Source organism: Mycteria americana, chromosome 3 (genome assembly GCF_035582795.1).
Source record: "Mycteria americana isolate JAX WOST 10 ecotype Jacksonville Zoo and Gardens chromosome 3, USCA_MyAme_1.0, whole genome shotgun sequence".
Lineage (NCBI taxonomy): Eukaryota > Metazoa > Chordata > Aves > Ciconiiformes > Ciconiidae > Mycteria > Mycteria americana.
In genome coordinates, this window is record NC_134367.1 from 131261061 (window position 1) to 131286242 (window position 25182).

General features: G+C 37.6%; 1 protein-coding gene across 6 annotated transcripts in view; it reads right to left on the minus strand.

Moving 5' to 3' along the window:
* Positions 1-1288: 1288 nt before the first annotated feature.
* ACYP2 (acylphosphatase 2) overlaps positions 1289-25182 on the minus strand; it is a 48881-nt gene continuing 24987 nt past the window's right edge. For 3 of the 6 annotated variants that reach the window (XM_075497061.1, XM_075497059.1, XM_075497064.1), the window contains exons 5-6: positions 19950-19994; positions 1289-2232 (exon numbers count right to left, since the gene is read on the minus strand). In XM_075497061.1, the coding sequence (XP_075353176.1) occupies positions 2118-2232; positions 19950-19994 (160 nt within the window). In that variant the 3' untranslated portion in view covers positions 1289-2117. Of the gene's footprint in view, positions 2233-19949; positions 19995-22172; positions 22274-25182 lie in introns of those variants that run through there. The other 3 variants (XM_075497065.1, XM_075497060.1, XM_075497063.1) reach the window with 2 other exon arrangements.

Consider the following 25182-nt stretch of genomic DNA (forward strand, 5'->3'; position numbering starts at 1 on the left):
CCATATTAGAAATAACTTCTGCCAAAATACTTCTTGGTTCGGAAAAGCATTCTAAAATCCTTGGTGTAGTGCTCATATCAAGACTTCAAATATTTTTTTGGTTTTCAATATGTGAGAAAGTTACATACAGATTTCTTCATCTTTCAACTTTCTCAAGATTTCCTGCCTGCACATTTTCTCCCCAAAAAAGTGAGCACTTTAAATGGCTGCTTCCCCTTCCTCAAGCCTTGCATTTCTAGTGGAGTCAGGGTAAAATTACCAAGTCCTTGTGAGCATCCAGCTCCACCCATGCCAACACATGAAAACAACAATTTCATCTTTGGCTCCTCTTCCTGTGGATCTAATGTCCCATTTGTTTTCTGCCTTCCTCTATCATTGTTGCTCAAAATATGAGCAAAGCAACTTGGCTGGAAATGCATTTGACTGAGGGGGTATCTTCTGCCAGGTAGCTTCAAGGAAAATGTAAACTACTTTAATTAGGCAGGATACAATTTTCAGAAAGGATCTAACAAGCTATCAAGCTACCGCTACACTTGAACTTTGCCATTTACCATTGGAGTTGATCAAGAGTTATTGACAATGACTTCAACAAAGGATGCTTGTATGTAATCACAGAAGCTAAGTGCAGTTGGAACTATAACAATTTATAAATAACTCCCGCAAATTCTAGAAAGGAGATTTTACTGCTTAATGCACAAAGACCCAGTGAAAATAAATCTAGTAGTCAGTAGAAATACCCCTTCTATGCATACCTTGCTCCACACAGATGAAAAAGTGCAATGCTTAAATTATGAAATGTTCTTTTCTGAAATAAAAAAACACACACAAAATTGAGGATGTTGCCTAAATTGACATTATCTACCCTTAGATGTGGTACAGACCAGCCAGTGGAAATACCAGCTTAAGCATCCGCATGAAGGGCATCTTAGAGAATACAGCCCAGGCAGACAACAGCAGGCTCTGTCTGTGCTCAGAGCCAACCTGAGGCCATGCGACCACATTACTGCAGTATTACTGTGCTTCATGTACTATACACTTTCACAGGGACTTACAGCTTGAGCTTCCATCATAGCATGATCACACCAATCTTGATTAACTGAGAGTACTGCCAGATCACGCAGATGCCTGCTTGAATAGATCAGCAATCTAACCAAAGTCTTCCAGTATGTTCTAATCCTGACACAGAAGTACTCTACACATGAGGATATAGGTCTGTTCCAGCCCTGACAGATTCCTTGGTGCCTGTGAAAAGAGCACTACGTATGAGAATTAGATCCAACACTGCAAAGACTTATCCAGTATTTATTGCCAGCACGTAACTCAAGTTTTCAGGACCTTTCATGGACTTGATATGATGTATGTGGGTGCATCACATTGAATCGGGTTCCAACATACATTCTTAGCTAAGGAGCAAATACACATCCATAAGGAAAGTAACTGAAATCTTCAATTTTAGTAAGAACATCAAAAAAGCAAAAGGATCAAAACATCCTTTATGATCAGTATGGATATAAGCTGTAGGTAGACAAGGAAAAAGGGGTGACAGGCCACACATTTCATCATCTTGTTCCAAGACTTAACTCCATTATTATAGAGAATTTTAAACCAGAGCTGGTTAGATAATCTTAGTTTGACACAACATACATTTATTTTAAATTGCCACTATATCTTAAGTAATTATCACAAATAACATGATCTATAATACAGAGCTGTTAGAATAGATCTCTCAGTGTTCCGGTTCTGTAGTTAAGTATTTTTGGTGAAATTACAGACAGTAGAACATAAATTTGTTATTTTTGCATCTAAAGATTAGGTTCCATATGGTTATATATAACAGTCTCACTGCAGACAAATAATCACTGACACTTTTAACCATTTATCTAGCTTTCAAGATGCAACAAATTAGATATTGGCATTTTAGATAATAGATATAGACCTTTTACACCATGAATGTCAAAAACGGCAACTAAAAATTCTTACTTCATGTGAACAGGGACCATTTATATTTATCTCTAGTATAGAAAGCATCCAAATGCTCCTGTGACATTTTACGGAGGCACAGAAAATATCATGCAGCAGAAACATCACAGTTCTGTGCTTTGTGATGTTTTCTTCTATTAGTATCTAGTGCTAAATCCTGAGAAGTCAAGCTTGGAAATCTCCTTTTCATTGGAAAAATTTGTTCGATCGATGCGAGAACTTGGGCTTCCAACTTTACTCAGCCAAGATTTCCTGCAAGAAAAACGAGAGGGTTAGCATATAAAGAATACGTTTAGTTCTTTTCTGCTTTCCCTCCCTTTCTCCTTTAAAAGCAAAAAACCCACTATTTAAAAGGTGTCAATATTTCAAGAAGTATGAGACAATATTACATAAAAACACATCTGACTAAAGGCTAAAGCAGATTTAGTTTAATGTTCCCTTTTAAGTCCTTATTAATAGCATTAAAATAGGTATATATTAGCTTGGCCGATTCAATACTATACTTCTAGCAAGGACCTAAAAGCATTCGTAATTTTAAAATACTATGCAAAAAGAATTCTAACAACCAGTCTACCCTTTTCTGACAACTAAAAGAAACCAAAACTGAAACGAAAATTATTAAGTTCAAACCCAGCAGAAAGATATAAACCAAACAGAAATCAAAATGGTGCCACAAAGCAATACCTAAATTATAATAATAAATACTGAATTGTATACAGGCATTCTTAATTTGTAAGTGGTGATTTTGCATGTGTTTGCATTATGATTCAATCTCTAATTATGCTGGTGCTTGCCTTCTTCCACAGCACACTAGAAAATAGTATTGAACACAAATTACCATAAGGTAATCGAGGCTGGAAGCTGACAGTGCGATAGCTGCTCCTACACACACACCCACTATATTCCTATCCTGCAGTAATTTGCTAATTCTCAGCAGTGAAACTGTTGTATGATAAAAGGAGGTGCACAAACACATGAAGTGCAGCAGACAACACTGCTTACAGAGAGGTTTATTTACAAAAAATACTTTCTCAGTATTTTCTGTTGTACTAAAGTCTCAGAAATAGGAAAGAGAAAGCATTTTAGTGCAACATATTTACAGAGAATATATTCCCACACAATTACTTCTTAACTTTAACGATGCATAAACCGGTATAGACACATAGCCGTGATTAGTATTAAAAATATATATCATTATTCATTTATATTCCAATTTGAAGACCATAAAAGTTATGTCTTATTAACAGTTATGTTCATTAATCCATTGAAAAAAATCACACTGAGCATTATAAAATGCTTCACTCTTGCACCAAGACTTAATTTTGATGTCTTTATAACAAAAATTGTGCATAGAGATTGCTTATCTTGAACCAGTAAATAAAACACACCTGAGGTATAGAAATGTATCTTGTTAGAGACCCTATGTGACAAGAGGTTGTTTGTTTGGTTTTTTTTTTTTTTTTTTTTTTTGACAATTTCCGACACAACATAACACTGCAAAACATCTCAAATGTCTTGGCTGGTTATCAGAGATAAGCCATTTTCTCCAACCTGTGCTAGTCCTTCATAAGACTGGTCTCATGAACAGACAGTTCCAAACCTGTATTCAGGACCTACACAGCTAACCTCGTTCTTGAAACACCATGCACAGTCTCTTGATTGTGAAGAAATATACATCCTTAACACTTTATTAAGAAAGCAGGTACATCCTACCACTAAAGTATTTTGAAATATAACCCTAGGAGTATGCTTGGTGGTTTATAGACTTGCAGTGCCGAAGAGCCCCGTGAGCTCCTTCCTATTTGACCACTCAAATAGAGGCTCTGTATGGAAAGACTTCCTAGAAAACACAAACCAGATATGGGTATCTCATGTTCAAAGTGTGACAAACCTTAATTTAGTGTACAGCAATTAAAATTAATAAATATTTGTCAGATGTTTACACATCTTCACACCTCTTGTTCTTTGCTTCATGTTGTGAACAACCTCCTTTCTCATCTGTTTTAGATGGAGCCTTTCCAGTAACAAGTGTAACACAGGAATAGGAGTACATGAGTGAAACAGGAGAATCCAACTTTCCACTCTGTGCTCGAGTCCTAAAGGCAGACCAGGTATTTTGACAGAAGGAAAAAAGCCTAGTAATAGACCAGTCTATTTTGCTCCATATTACGAAAAATTTGAAAAGCCCCTTGTTTATTTAGCAGAAAAGTCTAATACAGTCGGATATCCTTGCGAGAAAAAAAAGAACATTTGTAATACTGAATTACTTAAAACAAACAAATCTATCTGTACTATTTTTAGAAGACTAATGTGATACTCACAATTTTTCAGACTTTTTTCCTTTTTTTCTTCTCTTTTTAAATGTGAGTTTGTCCTGGACAAAACCAGAAAAAAAAAAATATATTCCTTGCCCAGCCTTCACAACTGCACAAAAGGCCAAAATTCATCCATGCCTGCTTCCAATTCCGAAGTTCCACTGCATGAAGCAAGTAACTCTGCAAGCTTTGCACAGAGGAAACTATTCATTGTCAGCCCCATATACTCTCACATGAATACAGATAAAGCACAATTATGAAACTCCAATTAAAAAACCCAGCTCCACGGAAACTCTTTATAGGATACATGTATTTTATGCCTTATTTAATGCAGGAGGTAGGGAAGGAAGTGTTACAGGACTGCTCCCTGCCTGGGATTTGCATGACTGTAGGGGCTCAGTTCATCATTGAGACCCTAACACTTTGCAATAGGACTTTCTTAATTGATCTTCCCTCACTTTGCTCAAGTGACAGATCATTCAGTGAACACTACGAAGAAGTACTTCTTTACAAGCTAAGAAAGCAGGAAATCAGTATTTGCTCAAAGTAGTACACAGTTACAGTTGTTTCCTCATTTAACTACAGAGCAGAAAATGTCATCTCCAGTATCTTTGGTAAGGGTAGTATTTTTAAAATGGTTTTAACTTTCATTAGCATACAGATCAACAGACCCGAGTTAAGCAGAGGTTCTGTATCCTCCTCTTGCTTCACTCAGCCTTAATTTTCTTCCACATGTGCCATGAATTTCAGATCACCTAATGTGTGCAAGAGATTACTAGCACTTGGAGTTTTAGCTTCCCATTTATAGCATCCATTTTAAAATTCACTGCTGCTGCCCACTTCTCTTCAGGAGTGAGAAAGACAGCCTCCACCTCGCTTGTCGCATGGCATAGGTCTGAATCAAACAAGGACATTCCTTTAAACTAGTCTGCAACAGGACAGTATATAGCTTACTCTTCAATTGTAGAGGATGTACTTCTAAAGCTACACCGCTTCAACGAGTCCAGAACAAGAGCTAATCTCCAAATAGCCATTTCTGCCGTGTTTTATTTCCTCAAGTACTGCATTTTCATGCAACCACTCTTGGCTATGCTCCCATCTCACTGTTCAAAACCAAACTGGTGGTGTGGGGACTAGATCGACTCAGATACACTTTAATCACAGATTTATGAGTTATACAACCTCCCTGTCCGGGGGAGAAGCCAGGCAGGCCAGCGCCCTAGGGTCTCTCCTCAGGGTGTGCAGCAGTCCTAGCGCCTCCCTCCCGCCCTCTGCCACAGGCTTGAGAACACCCAACTGATTGGTTCATTCAAGACAGGTGGCACCTGATGATTGGCTGTTGCCCATGGGGACCACCCACCTCCTTCTGGAAGCTTCTCCACAGCCTCATGGCCAGTAACCACCCCTCATCCCCACATGTCCCCTGCAACCAGGCCCCATCCGCCCCAGCTGCCACATCTGGGCAGGCCTGCTCACGAAAATACCCCAGAACAAACCTCAGCTACGTTCCCAAGCGCATCTGACACTCCAGGCATTGTTACTGAAGCCACTCGGAGCACACCGATCTTCCCACTGTTCTGGATTTTACTTCCTCAGCCCAGTTAGGACAGCTTGCTTGAAACAGCCAAACTTAAACACACCCTTTCTCTATCCCCATATTCACCGTGGCTTACTCCTAGGAGTTTAACACAATCGGATCCATCATTCTTTTCCTTTTATCATTTCATTAACTAAAACGAACCTTGCTAAGTGACTCTGGCTTGTTACCTAGGCAACCGGGCTCCTTCCATTCAACATATTCTTGGCAAGGGACATCTGAAGAGCTGGGTTTGCACTGTCCCGCTTCACATTCTCACAGACATAGCCTGGCTGTGTACAGTATGCCAAGCAGGCATCTTCCTTGCAAGCCGAGGCACACATGCCTACCCGTTAACTTGTCAGGATGACGCCTGACCAGGTCAAATCTGGACAGTTCTCTAGAAATGTTATTTAAGGAGCCTTGCCTCTGTAATACAAGATAATACTAGCACAGCCCTAATAAACACCATGCTTTGAATACTACAGGCAGTTGAGTAACTTTAAAAAAAAAAATTTGAATACTCCAGGCAGTAGAGTAACTTTAAAAATAATAAAGCTTATTCAGGGAAATCATAAACTGAAATCTATGGTATAAAACAGAGTTCTCTAAAATAAATGGCTTGGCTGGCACAATTCTCTGACCAAAATCTTTTCCTACTTTGATAAGGGAAAAAGTAACCGTGATGCAGGAAGAAACAGGCCTTTCTGCACCTTTACACTGCAGGCATGCCGAACAAGCATGTAAACGAACAATGCATTTGTCCTGTGCTAGACTCTGTATCAAATCATTGCTATACATCGGATGCTTCTGCAGTAGTTCATTTATTGTATGCAAAAAGCCAAACTATTTTATCCTGAGATTGGAGCAATTCAGTCTATAGTGTTAGAAATGGACCTGAAAGTGACCTAGGGCATTAATACTTGGTGAGCTAGGCACAGTTTGGGAATGTTTGTTTCTCTTTACCCTAACCACAGTATCACTTACAGCGGAACAAGAGAAACGTGCTTTTATTTAGAGGGAGAAAAAATAAAGGCACTGGCTTGTTTACACTTTATTTCCCTTTGTTTGGGATAAAATATTGGAGAGAATGTTGCTTTTTGAAGCTTGTATTTACATCTGTGACAGTGTATAGACTAGGATTGCAAATATTTACAAAATACCTCCAAAATGTTGTTGTATTCTGAAACAGTACTGTCAAGTTCTGATAAATCCTGATATTTAAATGTTTGCAGAAGAAACGTGGAATTCTTTTTTCATCTCTGTCAGACTTCTGAGCTTTTGGGAAGAACTTCAGCCATTCTTTTCAAGCTTTTCTCTACAATCATAAGAGCTAGGAATATTTTACTTAAAACTTTTTTTAATAAACCTGAAATTCACATCTAGGTAAAGCCTCTAGTAGCCTGTATAGTAAAGACATCTCACAGCTTACTGTAGAGCCATTCCATTGTCCCTACACCTCTGTTCCTGCTGCAGGAGCCTAATAGTAAAATGGGAATCTGGAAATAAGATTTATAGGGTTCAGTGTTGTTGTGAAAAAACTAGCAGGAAGGATAAAAACCTTAGTAAGAGCGTTTGAAAATAGTTTTGTTTGACATGATTTGAATCATAGTGTGGTCTAAAAAAAACCCACCACCCCACATTTAGCATTTTAACTTTAGAAAAGCAATTAATGCCTTAGTAAGGTGGAGAAAACAGGTTCTGAAGAAAATACAAGGGATCCTGGGGAGAATCCTGGGAAGAATTACTAATATTTTGGTGCAGCATAAGGTCAAGAGAACTCAAGCAATATGTACAGTCAAATTTCTCCTCTACTGGCCTTTATCCTCTGTTCTAGTCATTTTTTTAGCTCTCAAAACTAGGCTCTATCTGGGGGTAAAGCCGCCTGACACAAAACACAGCTGCCTCTAGAGCTCTGCTCAAGGGGCCTCTGTGCTGCCACGGAAACTGCTGCACCTCCTCAGGCAAAAGGTATCGGTGGTTTTTGAACTGTTGTGCCTACTGCCTATACACCACCAAAACCACTGCTGGCAGCAGTCCACACCAGGTCAGCATCAAATGTCTGCACTTAATTGCACGGCCATGCCGTTTGCATATACATACCTGCAAAAGGAAGGGGGAAGTAGTAGAGGGAGAGCAAGGCAAAGTGCAAGGGAAGGGAATATTAACACCTTTATTAAGAGGACCCCACTACAGACCACCAAATCAAAGCCAAGTGACAGGTTACTTCAGAGGGTTAAAACAAAAAAGAGAAAGCCACCCAGTAGTCTAAGGATACAGGCCAAAAAGTGGGTGGGCTAGAAATGAAGCAACCTGCTGAGGCGTAGGCCCGGTGCCCCAGAACAGAGCTGGAGCCTGTAGGTGTGGGGAAGGCTGCGCTGCTGCTGCCCGTTCACTAGCTGCTCTGGGCATGCCGACAACAGGAATTTCTTGGCCTACTGGATATTTAGCAGAAGTTCTGGAACTGTTTTAGAAAGGGGAGAGAGATATTTAATCAAAACTAGTGTTTGACTTCATATTTTTAAACACAGCTGTCAGATGAATGTTGTTAATTTGTTCATATTTCTTCCTTTTCTGTCAAACCCTGCTGCACTCAAGGCCAGCATTTCCCCAGAGAATACATGAGGAGCTTTTCTTTGAGGTACTATTTGAAAGCAATTTCAACAGCAAGGGCAAATCAGCAGAATCTGATATATTGAAGATACACAAATTAGGTGTGATAATACCAAATAAGCTTCAAGTACATGTTTTGGTGTCACATTTCTATTTATAAACCTGAGAAAAATTACTTGTACATTAATCACATATTGTGTGTGTTTTATTGGCAAGAGTTTAATGTAAATATGATCATTACTAGTTTGCATTAGCACAAATTTGACTCCGACTCCGTGTACCTCTACTTTATTATTCATATGTGATTACATTAAATGCCTTCACCTCTTAATTTGAAGGGGAGGAATTATCCCAAAATGAATAAAACCAAGTCTGAAGTTGTTTTTTCTTGTATGCAATGCAAAGATCTGTTGTGGATTTTCCTATTAATCATTTTGGTAAACTTCAAGTAGAATTTAACGATTTAACACTTCTTATGATTGCATGTTTAAGTATTTTTAATAAAAAAAGTTGTCAAAATATCTCTTTAAGCCACATTAGGCGAGTCATATTTGGTTTCTTTCATAGGCCTTATCAGAAAAAACTAAACAACATTGGAGAAATTTGTTCCAACAACAAAGTAGTAAATGAAAAGTAAAACCAAATTCAGCCACTTCAGTAACTCGAAACAGCTTTTATCTCCACACTGACCTAACAAAGTAGTAGACAAAAAAGCAAATCTCCCTTTAAGCTCATATCCTATCTTCCCAAAGCAGTAAACATTCCAGAGAGCCAGAAGCAGCAAAAAGGCCTATTGTATTTTTTCCTTGTAGTATGTCTGCCTCGACAGGGTACGATTTGGCTCACAAGGCAGACAAGGAATTTTGGCTAACCCCACCCCATCACACAGAATGCAAGTGAAAGTTGGTTGTTTCTCATTCCACATCCATTAAAGGCCACAGGAAGCTTAAAATGAGGAGCAACTGTTGCTGTTAGTGTACCAGTTCAGGCTTCTGGAGAAGAAAAGCTAGTTCTAATGCTTAGAAACTAATTAGCACCCATCACCCACATAAACTGTATTTAAAACAAATGGCTGTATTACAGAGTTGAACAAAGAGTAAAGTACTATTGCCTCTGACCATCAATTTTATACCTAAAAATGGTAATTAAACCCTTATCTTGGCCATTTCAAAGCAACCTTTTGGGAGACCATAATGAATCACACTGACCAATTCAGTTGTTCTTAAAATCCATTTTGTTATACAGGCCGGTAAAAACAAAACAGCCACTACAGTAAAGGGAGCCCAGTTACAGCCATCCGATTGGAGAATTTGTATCAAACCAACATGCATCCACAGTTCAGGAAAGCATTCAAAGTAGACAGAAAACTGCAGATGACAAATGCAATCAAGAATTTGAAAGACTACACTTTTCTGTTCTCTGGTAATGAGGTTCAGCACGGGAGACAGACATAAAAGCCATGAGGACCAACCCCCACATTACCATGCCTGCTGTATCCTCTATGTAATTCTCAGGAGACAGGATTTACACAGAAAAATACAGATTACTTTATTATGCTTTATTATGCAAGAACTAAAAATAATGCCAGACAAAACACGGTGAATTCCTTCAAGCACCACTGGGATTCTTGCTATTTTCCTCAAAAGTCTCCCTTACTTTACAAGTACTCAGGATAGGTAAGACTGAAAAACTAGGAGACTCACTGAGAAGTTGCGAACTGGCCCTCTCCAATTTAAAAATTGAGATCTTAAAAGGGAATCATCACAATTTTTAAAGCATTATGTTACAGAGCACTGAGCACATCTGAGTGAGAATATTTATTATTTCCAGTGTTGCAGTGACTGTACACGGATTTACCTTTCCCTAGAAGACCCCTGTTTGAACGCTTCAGGAGCTAACAGGTTGGCTCACTTCAAAACACACAAGAGTGACCATTTCTACCAAAGTACCTTATATAAGCATCCACATATGCGAGCACAGCATAGGTAGTTGGTCGCCCAGCTGTTCCTCATGCTGAAGTACATGTATAATTGCTTTCATTTGTACAAAACATTTGACTGCCCATTTTTATAGTAAAAACAGAACCCACCCCTCACATTGTCACAAACATCTTAGCCAAAACAATTTTAAGCTGAAATTCTTACTTTGAATACATTGGTATTTCACATACATTTTCTTCTTACTATTAGGCCAACTGATTAATGTATGTTGGGAACTTACAAATTACCTTTGAAGAAAAAATAACTGCAATACACAGTGTCTAGCCCCTATAGAAGTGGATGCTGTTGACAGAAAAATGTAACAACTGAGAACTTTGTTTTTCTTTTTATCTATAGCTTGCAAAAGTGTTTTGAATTTTTCTTATTCAGCATTCAGCTAGCTCAGCTCCCTTTTTCCCACTGACTTTATGTGATTTAATTTGGTAATTAAATTGCACACTTTCCAAGGGAGCAGATACACCCATCTTTTTAACCTGCAATCTCGAGGAGCGTTTTTTAAAGCAACTGTGATATAAAATAGACAGTATATGAATTAAAAGATCAGGAAAATGTTTTAATAATGTTATATTAGAGAGCACAACTGTTCAGAAAACCACGAAGTAGATTATACTAGCTAAGTCTGCTTAAATTTTACACGATGAGAAAACTTGGGCTTTGTCAAGACTTACTTTCATAATGCTGTATTTTTTTGCATTATAAATATAGCTACAATAAGGAGGAAGCAAAAGATTAACATAAGGATATGTTACAGCTATTATGTTCTTTATTCGACAAGAGCTATTTGTGGTTTCCAGCACACCAGAACATGCTCTTGAGATGAACCCAGCATGGTATGTTTACAAGGAAGGTAACAGTGTACTCATGGTATACAAGATGGGTATATAATATCCCCTGGAAATAAAAATCCGCTTTGCAATTGATGAGATTTGTTACCAAGAACTAGGATTTGTTGATATGTATTATTTATTGTTTCCATAAATAACAGAAATAGATCTTGTATTTAAAAAGTCATACATTTCCCAAAGACTAGCCCATCTCCCCTGCCTGGAGGGGAATCTCCAAACACAAACAGCCTAAGGCAGCAGAGGAGACAAAAATGGGATGTGCCAAGCCTCTGGCACGCTGTCCCTTATGGAAGGGCAGACAGACCTTATGGAAGTGACTACGTCTTTCCACATTGTCACATCCCAAAGAATTGGATTTCATGTACAGTAAGAAAATTACTTCCATTCTTTAGCATATTACTACTTTATGATGTTTTTCTTATTATTTCGTATAATTAAAAATACCATTCTTGAAAGACCTAATATAAAGACTGTTTTTCTCTACTGGCTTTTTAAGTTCCATAAATGTATCGTATCACTTGTGGGCACTTTGGTTTTAAGTCCGTAAGATGACCCAGGCTATCTTTGCAGGTAGGTATTAAATACATCATCTAAAGAAGCCTTTCAGGTTATGATCCCAAACTACTCTGATAGGAGGTATCTCGGATAGATCAGCTGAGATATCAGTAAGAGATAACAAAAGTAAGTCTCAACTGTAAGCTACTTGATTTCCTACGTGTCTTCATTATTCAAATCTGTTTTGTAACATCTCTAATCGTTAGGCTTTATACTTTCTATTAATATCACGAGAAGCTCAATAGAAAAAAAAAAGGACCTATTCATGTGAGCAGCAACAGTGCTGCAAGCACGCCTATGGCAAAGTCCATTCCTGTGGTCTATAAACTGTCATTATGAATATACTCACTTAGTAGAAATAAACACACTTAAAGCTCCAAGCTATTTAAGGAAGCTATCGGAGCATGAACGCATATTTTGGTTCAATGTTTCCTTCTGTAAAAAAATTGTTTTTTTAAACAAGGATTTTAATATTTATTGAAACAGGATCTGATACATGTTCTTTGCTATTCTGTGGTTCCTGTGCTGTACTGCACCATATTTTTATTATACCTGGGTTTTAGACTATTTCTCTAAAAAATGGTTTCCTGTTTATTTGCAACAGTGATAAAATGAATCAAGAAATAGAGATTTCTTTTTCTAGAAAATATATCTTTTCCTACAAAAATAAACCCAGACTGGAAATCTTGAACTATCACCTTCTCAAGGCAACTATGGTACACGCTACTTAAAAGTTACCACTTACAGAAAGCAAACCATCAGATTTACTGATTTTTTTTTTTTTTCATTATGAGGATAACAGGCTTGATCTTTGATCTTTCCTCCTAAACTTCCCATTAGTTTTGGACAGCTTCCTACTGACTCACTAGAATCTGCCCTTTAGCAGTACATTTTTTTTGACATTGAGAGCTTCAGTTTTCAAAAACTAGAATAAAAGCACAGTTCTACTGAAGAAAGCATCTTATTTCTACTAAAGTCAACAGTAACACTTCTAATGAGGACAGTGAGATAGACTTGACCTCCGATTTTACAAAATTTAAACAAAGGTCTATGACTACTTACTAGAAATAAACATCTAAAAGAGCCCAAACCAAGGAAACCATCTTTGGAAAATGATTGGTCCATACTATTTTCAGGTATTCCTTCCAAATAAGCGTTGTTAACTATTAATGAGCATTTGGTCTTGCACAATCAAAATTTTAATTTTGTCCCTTATGCTTCATGTGATGGAAGCTGCCAGAGCAGAAAGGTGCATCAGGAGGCAAATCTGGAAAAAAGGTGTTTTGGGTCAAGACACTGACAGACCCAGGAAACACCTCTTGAACTCATTAACTGTGCAGTGAGCTAGGCAATATTCTCCACTGCAGAGAATTTCTATTTTAGAAAACGTGTTGATCCCTTTTTTAGGATAACTGCATATTCCTTTGACATGGGTATCAACTAGCTAAATCCGAGTTTCTCTTTAATATTTTCTAGTCCAAGTAACTTGTTTGGTTTCTGTTCAATTGTTTAAAAACACATTTTTAGAAGAACTACAGGCAACGAGCCAAGAATGTATGTTTTAATAATGAAACACTAAGATTTTTTTTTTAAATAAGCAGTAAGAGTTAGGTAAAATCAGCTCTCTGCTTTTTTATATATATAATTAAGCATATCAACTACTAGATTTTCAAGAGCATTGCTCAGGCAAAGCCACCTCACCACCTAATTACTGTCTCTCAACGGTTCTTTATAACAGAGTAAGAATAGTATGTTATAATTTCTTAACATACAACAGATTTTGATATTTTGTGAAATGCTTGGTAAGAAGAGAATTACTGGCAAAGTATAAATATGTTCTTAAACTCATAAATCTTTCCATTTTTTCATCTTTGCCTCAAGCTTCAGGGGCTGTCAAAAAGTATCAACCATCTCATTTGTTTTCTGTAATTTATGCCATTTTCTTTCCCTTCCCCCTTTTTTGAAATTTTATTCTGCCTGGACAGTTAAAGCAGGCAGATCTCTTCCTGATCACCTTCACACTGTAGACTGCTTCAGGGACTATGTTGGTTTTGTAATGTGAATTGAGAACTACAAAAAAAAATCCTAGAAAACCATTAATTTCACTAGCAGCTAATTTTACTGAAATTGGTTACATACAAATATTTCTTTAACATTATGCTTAACAAAACCTAGGTTTTGTAGCTAATTGCCAGTGCCTCATTAAGGCACAAAAGGATGCGTACTGAACACTACCAGGCTAGTCTTGACTCACCACTTTGAAAAAATTTTGTTTTCCACTACAAAGCTTGCATGCATCCCACAGAAAGGGCTTTCCACAGAATTCATGGAACTGGGATAATTCACTGGTATAGTCACAGATGTTCAGCTGCATTACGTCCCTCCTGACTCAGAGTACTTCCTGTGATGGTGATCACCTGTGTGCAGGTTTTGGCCCTTTCCTTGTTAACTGTAACATTCCTGACTTTCAACTGTGCTAACATGCACATTAAGAAGGGATTCAGGACTGCAGTTCCAAAGGTACTACTTTCTTAACAAAGTGAAAAAATAACTAAAGTATTTAAAATAGCTCATTTCAAAGAACTCATTTCAAAGTAGACTGAGTTACTCAGTGCTTCCAGCGACAAAGATTTCCAAAGGCAGAGAGTTGAAATGCCGGCATTGAAGACTGGTAGGTTTCCTAGAATAAAACCTCTCAAAAAGCATACACTCGTGATCTTTGAATTTGCTCATGAAGGCCTGTTTGGCCATTTATAAGTGCATAGAAAATAAAATATTATCTCCTTTTTTGCAACACCAAGACCTTAGAAGCAAAACAACAAAACTAATAATTTAGGAGGAAGACTTATGCAAGCTTACAAACATTAGCAGTGTATGATCAGGGGGAGCTGTTCTAAAATGATCATTTTGCAGAATTAATGTCAGAACAGTTCATGTCACCATGCACTTTATAAAAAACAAGAGTATGTTCCAGCTTCCTTGTTGTCCAGAAAAAATAGTCCAAACACTTTTTATATAAATCACATAACTTAAATATGAACTTTACATTACAACAGCTGCAATGAAGTTCAGGATATAGTAAACATCAGATAAAAAGGGCGGCTAGACCACAGATTTGGCTCCAGATAAAGACTCTAAAAGCCTTCAGGAATTCAAATGCCCATTCTGAGATAAGTGAGGCCTGATTTGTAAGAATACGTATGATTGTATGACAAATTTCACCACCAAACAGATGCAACTGAGATCAGGAAGGAGCTCAGTGCACATCACTTCCGCAAGTCACATTCCAGGGTCTCAAACTGGGTACCAGTAAAAAGAGAAAAACAGAGAACACATACGAAAAGCCTAGTCTAAATCACTTGACCAGCACCATGGTGGAAATCCATGGCAGAAGTAGAGAAATCCCCACCTTTCAGAGCAGTGTTTCATTGTCTCAGTTGATCACCCTTCTTTTCTTCCTGTCTTATTCACTGATAAGACTGGTGAAAACAGAAGGCATGAGCAGAAGCTACAAGTCCTTTTTTACTATACAAAGCCCACTGCCTCCTCTGAACAGGCTTTCCCTGGCCACTGAACAATGCAATAGTTCTATGAAAGACGTAGTTTGTGATAGTACAACTGAACCCTGGCTGGACAGGCACACATAAGCAGAATGAATTACAATTGACTAAGTCTTAGACAAACATACTCAATTTCACCATTTCTCCTAACCCTACAGGTCGCATCCCCACCACCAATACCCCTCTTCCTTCCCTCAGTACATAACATGGGAATAACTTCACCTCTGTAGAAGTCCTCTGCTACTCCACCTATCCTAAATAAGATAATGCATTCTTATTTGTGTTTTTACTACTTGCCACTCCTTTTGGGAGCAATGCTGCTTTCAGTGAAGGAAGATGGCCATGCCAGAGCACTCTCCGTAGGAAGAGAGCCCAATTGCATGAAATTCTCACCCTGCAGAAATCGGTGGAAGTCTTTCCAATGGCACAGAATCGGAATTTCATCCTTTACACTCCCAACAAGCAGACGTGATTGCCATTTCATTCAACATATTACAGAAATACAAGAAATGCAAAATAATAGTTTCATTTCTGACATCATACTGAATCGTTCTCCTGCATTTGGAGAAACTAGTAGCTTAGTATTCTGTAAGAATTTCTGTTAGAACACACACGGGAAGATGTAACACAACTGCTAGCATTGTGTAAACAGATGGACAGATAGCGTCTTACATGGGGCAAAACCTGCATTATACATAGTGTAGATGAGAATATATGAAGAGCTAGATCCTTACTATGACACTTCTAGATAGAATATATTCCCAAGTATATGTAAGCTTCCAATACAAAAGACCTGCATTTTTGAAGATCAGGGTCAGACAAAACATACCTCAAACTCTTGAATACCAATGCTATCACCAGAGCACACTTCCTCTTGGACACACATACCAAACCGCATGCTAAATTACTTAGGAACACCAAACAACTCCAGGAGACTGGAAATCCTGGTACTCAGAAGTCAACAGATGTCAAAATCCAGTCACCAAGGGCTTCTGCTAGCAATTCATTAGCCAGTGAATACTTGTAATGCTGACTAAGAATTAAACATATATAATGCCATAAACAATCCAGTACACAGTTGTTGACTCAGTTTTCATTGCAATGCAGGGAATTTAGCCACAGAACTCTGATGAAAATTGAAGTAAAACATATGCCCAACTCTCCTGCACTTTCTGAAATTCTCAGTGTACATGTGTAGTATCAATAAAGCAACAACACTGTATTGCAAGTTAAAAGTTCCCAAGTTTAACTTCGCTCTCCTGTTCCTTCATTGCATGACACAAATACAGCATTTCAAGTGTAAGAGCTGTAAGAGTTATTATGAAGGTGCCTGCAAGTAAAAGTAACTATCTCTACTCTTATTAGAGAACAACTTTTTCTCTTATAAAGCAGCAAAAAGGATTTTTACTTAATCAAAACAGTACATCCATTTTGGCTTTAAACTTAACACAGGATGTTAGTCTTGCCTACATATTTTTTTGGTTTACTTAAACAATGGAAACAAGTTCATAATTCAAGTATTGACAGATCTTTTACTACTATGGTACAACTCATTGTGTTCTTTCATTCTCCTTTGCTTTAACAACAGAAACAACCTTTACTCCTTTATGCACTTTTGCTTATTTAGCCATATATTCTGTTACAGTATGTAGAAAAATACTACCACATTTTCTTGGGTTTTTATCCCCAAGATAGACAAAACTCCACATTTCAGCTTTAAAATAATTATTTCCACCCCATTTTTGTTTTAATTGTTGGACATTTTTCATTGCTTAGCTTTCTAAAACTGGAATACAAAGCCCCAAAATTCCAAAGTAGTGAAGGGTCCATTTCTTATTTCAGCTGTTAAGAGTGCTTCACCTTCAAGGAGCATTAAGGATCAAGTTCAGTGAAGGTCTATGAGAGCTAACTACCCACTTAAATAGTTTCCTATTCAGGTTATTCACTTATAAAAATGTTTAACCCAAGAGCCTGATCCATTACAAATATGCTTATCAGTTCTTTGGGTATATCTCAATATAACTAACTCAAGGATTAAGTATATTAGTTTATTAAATCTGGATTTAGCTTCTTAGACAAAGAAATCCAGTATGAACTTGAAGAAGCAACACCCTTTTTAATCCAGACAAAAAGCAATGTGATTACAGTTGGGACTCAGAATATTTAATTAAATACTAATATCTACTGCTTTGCCTTGCTCTTAAAACAGCATTAAAATGATAAAAACAAAGCCAAAAACGCCACCCAACTTATCAAATTGTAATTGATGGTTGAGAAAAAACCCAAAGACTCCTCTCCATACATTCAAACCTGAGTTACAGTGCTGGGCCTATCTACTGCTCCTTCACTGTGTCTGGAGACAGAGAAAGATCACTCCAAATTGCTAGCACAGATTCTCTCCAAAACCCACAGCACTGATGTATCCGACAGGTTGGATGGCATCCACAAACTGGATAAAGGGATGACAGATTCTTACCTTTCACAAAATGCAGAACATTGATTTTATTAGGAAAAAAGTTATGCATTTTTGCCCAGATATACAATTGATACACCACTGGTATGACCAGCAAATACCAACTAGGAAACAGACAAAACCCTGAAGCAACAGGGCACTTGGAAGTTTTTTTAATAAAAAGTTTTTTTAGCTAAACATGTACACAATCCTTACAAGGTTAAGAAAAAATGGGGGGGGGAGGGGGGGAATGTAACAGGGAGAACCCCAAGGAGAACAAATTACCAGAACAGAAAACTATGCATAAACATAGTTTTGCAATTCAGGCCTTGATCTCCATGTATAATTTTAATACAATTACATTTAGTATGAGCACATGGGATGAAACGGTTACATGGCTGTAGTTTTAACATGAACCATAAGCAGTTCAAAGTTGCTACATTTAAATAGAACAGCCACAGAATTCTCATAGAAATCTGGCTGGACACCAGACCCAAACATAGACATGAATGCTTAGGGAGATGCAGAGCACTTCATTCAGAATAATGGGTAGCCTTCCAATTCATTTATATGTGAAAAAAATCTTTTTGTCCCTCCAATTTTTCTCTATATCGTTATTACTGTTACTCTTACAAATCAAGGCTATCTTGCCCCATATACGCCTTATTGCGCAGCCTGAGCACTGTGAATACAACTCTAACTCATGTTGCTTGCCATTAGCTCCATGAGCAAGTTCTGACAGTCAAAAATCGCAGGTCCTTGCTAGTGCAAAGGTGCAGCTGGCACAATGTTTCCTTAAGAACTATTGGTACTTAAGACAATAGAGAACTACTCATCAGCAAAAAGGACAAAGGAAAAACAAGAGGTTGTTTTAAGCAGAGTTAAACGTGGCAGAGAGCAAGAAGCAAGTATGAACAGTAATAGCATGCCTAAATATGCAGTTAAAGACAGAAGAACATACTACAGCAGCATTCAACACATCAGCATTTACATCCTCTGCTTTTCACCATTACGCTCAAAACCACCGCAATCTGCGTGAACATTGGCAGAAAAGTCTATGGAGAATGAGGACACCACCTTCAACCTCCTGATGAGGTTACTTGGTTACTGGGTAGTTTGTAGATGGCAGGAATAAAGGGTGCACAGTAAAGTCTCACATCAGGGGTAAAACCCGAGACAGAACATCTCCAGTGTATGACGAAGATCAAGTGACAGGTGAAGATGAACAAGCCTGCACTTTGATCTGCGTACACTCAAGTATGGAAGCAAGAAAAACAAAGAACTAGGTACACTTACTAATAAGGACATAGATAAACAGAATCACTTGTGCTTCTACAGAAATCGCTTTGTAGGTTGCTCCAACATAACATGCTCTTAAAACTGGAGATTTTTGTGTAAAATGCAATAAATACCTAAAAATCTCTGTTATATGATGGTACTATGTAACATTCAAATTGCACTCTTTCCTGATACGTTTTTCAAGTAAATTAAGTTTTAAAGAAAATTCCAAGTCCCAAGCAATTAGTTATTATCTGCTGTTCTCCAGAGGTGAATTCCAAAATTCACATCAGTGAATTTCCGAAGAGACTGTGTTTGCTAAGGAATGCAAAACACTTCCCTTATGGCAAAACTCTTTCAGATAATGCAACTGCTGCATGACAGATGCTGGCTAGAGGATACAAATCATTCCAGCTGATCAAAAGAATTTTTTTAAGGGAAATAATTTCTCATTAATTACTTTATGTACATTTGCCACTTTTTTAATAGGTATTTGAGACAGATTTATGTTAAAATAATATACATTCAATAGCTATTATCAGCAGTATCCACGGAATATGGCCGAAGTGACTCTACACTCACCCCAGAGGTTATAAAGAGCTCTCAGCACAGCAGTGGTTAGCAGAGTTACTGACAGGGTTGGTATCAGTCAGCTACAAAATAATAGTAATGGCCCTGTTCAGTTCATTCCCTGGGAATGGTGACTCCGTGTGTGAAGTTGTCTCTTCAACTGATATTAAGCCCTATGAAGTAACGCAAAATAAATGAAGCATACCTATGAAGACCACATTCTACCAGGAATTCCACCTTCCAGGGATCTCTAGTTAAAAAAAATAGGACTTGAGTAAACCACCAAAAAACCCAAACCAAACAAATTCTATTTTATAGAAGTTCAAAAGTATTTTGAGCTACCAAGTGGAATGAGGCACCAAAAAACCTTTTAATGTTTTAGAACTGAAATCCTAAAATACTTCCTTATCAAGAAAATATTTCTGCACAGTAGTTCTAGTCACAGAGTTTCAGTTGTACCTGGAAGTACCAGGCACTGCTAGAAATACTTTCTTTAGCTTAAAATTGCCATGGTGAAGTTCTCACTTCTCTTCCCAGCTAGCCTGCATATGCATCTGGTTTAAATTACATCCTTGTAAGGTTGGTTCAGGGCACCTGTAATGCCCTCAGAGTGGCACCTCAGAAGTACTTTAAGCATTCAGCCTTGTAATTCTAGATTGTAAAGCAGTCAAGGCAGCATCAGTTGGACAGCATTACTGGTCCCTCAAATCACCCCACCAAGATACTACCTAAAGATATTCGAAGATGCAGCCAGAGATCTGTTACTTATTGTTACATAAATGCCTCTGTCTTTCCCCATCTTTTCACTTATTCTGTTCTATTCTACTACACTGCAGTTTGTTCTTTGCAATATGGATCCAATCTGACTTTCTGGTTAATGGTGTATTTAGTGAGATTCTGATTGCTCTTCATTATAACATAAGATAATGAAAGATGCTGCCACTCAATTGAGACTACATTCCACTCTGAACTTAAAATTCAGTGAATCTTTATTCACAAAGTCATACATCCTCCCTAACCTTACAGCACTTCCACTGTGAGCTAAAAGAATTTTCTGACCTTGTAAGAAAAAACATTAATTAACAAGTTAAAGTTAATTGAGTTCTTCAAGAAATTCAGGTCCATCTCTCCATCTGCAATTAACTTCATAATGAAGTACAAATTATTCAAGCCTCTGCATATTTAAAATTCTTAAATAATTTTCAAATAGGCAACACAAAGAAATTACATTAAATTGCTTTTCAGGTTTATTATATAACTATGTGAAGCAGTGTGGCCTGTCTCTTGGCAGTGGCTCCTATCTTGCCTTCACACTCATTCTTTTCCAATGCTGCCTCTACAGCTTCTTCGTGTCAGCATACGGAGGCAGCCATCACCCAGGCACAACTCACTACACAGATAAACCCAGTGCAAACAAAGCCAGATGCAGCTACACGTTGTGGTTACTCACACCAGAGACGATGCAAAGTCAGTGAAAATCCAGTTTAAGTTGCCATGATGCTCTGCTCAGCTTTTCTGTTTTACTGCCACGTTGAATGTATGCTTTCACTTTTTAAACTGATGTCTCAACAATATATACCAGATCCCCCCATCACTAGGAACGCTGGCCAGCTTTGGTTCTTCAATGATGTTTGAAATTTTTAATCTCTTAAATTTGTAAAGAAATAGGAAAATCTTGAAAAATAATTATATAAGGTACTGATATTTACTCCAAAAATGAAAAAAATCATAAGGTATTTTATTTTGCCCCAAACAAAGCACTGAAAGCTTTGAAGAATTCAGTAGGTAATACAATTACTTAAGATGCAATTATAAAGCATATTGAACTTAAAAGTATGTGAACTTTCATTCATTTATTCAGACACACAAAAATGTTAACTCTGATCCAAACAGGTAGGGACATGCAAAAACCAATATAATGTTTCTTTAAGAAGAATTTTACCTACATTGGTATACCATTACTAATACACCCAAATTATAACAAGAGTCCTGCATGATATTAAGGGCAGAATTACTGTTTGAATGCTTTCATCTGACAGAAGTAGAGTATAACGCACATAATAATCATGGTGGAAATAATTTGGTTGAATATTTCCAACTAAGGTCAAGCTGATCTTACACAGACACTAACTAAAACATGTTTAAAACACTGCTTGACTAGAAAAAAGCTTTTGAACTCTGGGGTTTAAGCTGGGACATGCTGCAATCAGTAGGGGCAGTTCAGGTGAAGGACAACAGTATGCAGAACCTCAGAGATGCCAGACAGTGCTCCAGCCCACCGCACAGGCCCTCCTGCCCATGGAAAACCTCCACAGCCATTTACAAGAGGTAACTCTAGTTTTAGAAGCCAGCCAGGATCAGGATGGCAAAGATGACAAGCCGTATTAACAAGGGTTTCATATTGAATCACATTTACCTTTGTCAGAAACATTATGCAAGTTGTTAGACCAATTAGCTATTTTAGTGGTATCCAAAAATGTACCAGGCTTTTTTCAGCAGAGACAGAGAGGGTCTGCCACAGAACTGGAGCTATAACACAATGAAAAAGGTTGACATAATGAGAAAGGAGTTATATTGTTACAACCACTATTCCTTGGTCTGTGACTAGAAACTTCAGTCTACCTCACTGAATTCTGCCAGTAGCATTCATAGCAGCAATTAGTTCCATTTACTTTAAACAGTTACTCAGAGTAAGATACTATTTAAGGTACATAGAAAAACCAGTGGGAGGCAGAGGCTTCTACCTGTACTGCTGCCAGTCTCAAAGGTTTTCCAAGCCTCTAAAAGTCTCTGCAATGTCAAGACAGGAAATGCTTTTGTAAATGGTACTTAAGTACTAAAACAAACAGGCTAACTAGAAACAGTGTGGTTACATCCACATTAGCCAGGAGCACAGACCAGCAAGAGCAGGCTTGTAGATAGAGTACAATGGTTGGTGCTGACCTGCCTTCCACACAGAATTAAAAGTTTCAGACAGCTCCTTTCTTCCCCCCCCATGATTTCTTGAATTAGAACAGAAAAAAGAAAGATACAGCAGAAGCAGGATATAATATCATAAAAATTATTATAACTCATTTTTTGAAGTGTTTCTGTTCTTCCTAATCTTCCTCCCTCTTCAAAAAATAGTACTACTTAATCACTGAAAAATTTCAGGATTCCTCTGGAGTTAAGTACCTCCGTCAGCCACAGACACCTCCAGAACGTTCATCCTTAAAGTACAGATGTGAGCTAAGACTTGCATCTCCTGGCTTGTAGGTGAATACCATGTTAAATGGACTTCAAATGCCTCTTGTCATGTCTGCTACTGTAAGCCTAAAATTGTATTGTGTTTTGCAAGCACACCACAATATATCACAGTGTTCCTCCTTTAATCCAAAGATCTCCTCATTTCAGTAAGACCTTGCAAGAATGGTATTTGAAAAGAGGGAAAGAGATTAAGAAGTAAACACTGAAACACATTTCTCTGCATTTTTATGAATTATACATTTTTCTTTACAAGGCAGTAGACAAGATTAATTGTACGTATGTTTATAATCAATGTTTTCAGACTTCCAAATGTTTCATACTCAAGTTTCCCTCTCATATTCACTGTTATGATGGCAGTGTTCCTACTAAGTTTAATTTGGCTCATCTTATATCCCTCAACACATTGCCTGCTACAGGAATAGAATAAGCAGAACAGAGGTGGGGTGACATGAGCACACATCTATGATTCCCTCTAGCTTAGCATTCATATTTCTGCAGCCTCCGTTTTCTGGGAACTTAGAATTTCTTCTTGCAAACAGAAGTTTTACACAGCCAACAAGAGACTAGTCATGCAAACATTCGGCCTTTTTACTAAACTCAATACCTACAATGTTCAAATAGCAAGAAACAGCTATCAACAACAAATATTAATAGGTATATTAAATTGCTGTTCAGCAATTAGAAAACATATTTCTACCCAAGTCTTTCCAACTTCTGCTTCCATGTTGTTGAAATTTCATTTTCAATTAAAGCTGTCAACCAGCTTTATTTAAATCAGATTTTAATTACACTTGGCAATCCCAAAACTGCTGTCTTATTGAAGAACACTTCTTCCGAATATTAGCCACCAAATGAAAATTGATATTTAAATTCATCCCTTTTCTCATGGCATTGATTCCCCTGCAAAGTAGATGGAAAACAGGATTCTACTAGTGCAGCTGGTGAAAGAAGTATCTAGAAGGCAAAAAATAGATAGCAACTTCTACATATGCAAGTAGATTGACATCTAGTGTGAAAACACTGAACTACAAAGCTTATACTGCATATCAACAAGGGTGAATTTAAACTAAGTAAAAAATATGTTTATTTGTTTAAATGACAAGATAACCAAATCCTCCAAATACAAGCACCTTGAAATCTTCTTTTTTCAAATAGCTACACAGAGCCAAAACCATTGTACTAGTGACTGAGGAAGTGTAACTTATAAAAGAGAAGAAATGAGATGTTAGCAGTGAATCTTAAAAGCCAAGGAGAGATTCAGGAAAAACTCAGACAGGAAGACTGAGGAGGAGAGGAGCACAGGCTAGCTGGTGAAGCAGAAGTTCTTTTTCTAGCCTCAGATAAGGTGAAGTAGAAAAGTCAGCAGCAAAGGCAGAATGATTGCATGAGTTATTTTAGAGTTTATGAATGAAAAAGATCTTTAATACCTTCGTTTCCATGATGTAGGCCCAAAAACTTATGAGGAGTGGTGTTAAGTAGTCTCTAGACAACTGTGTTCTTTAGCACAATGCATATAGCCATGAAAGACAAAGGCCATAGGTTGTAGAACAGATAGATAAAAGGCTTTTCATAGTCATCCCACTAAAGATTGAACCCTAGTATCAACATCATTATCCTAGAATTTAGCTTATTCAACAGCTTTAGTCAAAGATGCTTTCATTCCTGCAACAATCTCAAAAGCGTTTGTCACCTTTTCATTCTTACCAGTATCATGCCTAAGTGCACAGTAACATTGGCAGAGATTTTAGACCTACACACATTTTCCTGGCAGTTTCAGTCATTTCAGTCCTATTTGCACCTTCTTGTCTGTAGTAACTTTGTAAAGGCAGTATCTAAAAATGCTATCTTAAAAAGCTGACGGAAGTGCACTTGCACGACAACTCCCAATCCACTTACGATTTATTTATTGTAACAATATTAGGATATCTCTTCTGGCCTCTGCCCAAACCTCCTCAAGCCTATTCATTTCATACCCGTATGTTTAGATATTAGATGCTTTCCAGAAACTAATAGTATCAGCCTATTGCTAATATTTGTGTGACGGCCCTTGTCCATGCAGCACCCCCCTTTAGTGTTAGTGTTGAAAACAGCTTTTAACAGAACACACACTTTCAGCCAAAAACAGTTTACAAGCCTCCTACTAAATAAGAGTGGAATTACACAGCAGCAGCTGGAGCAGTTTGAGATGTCAT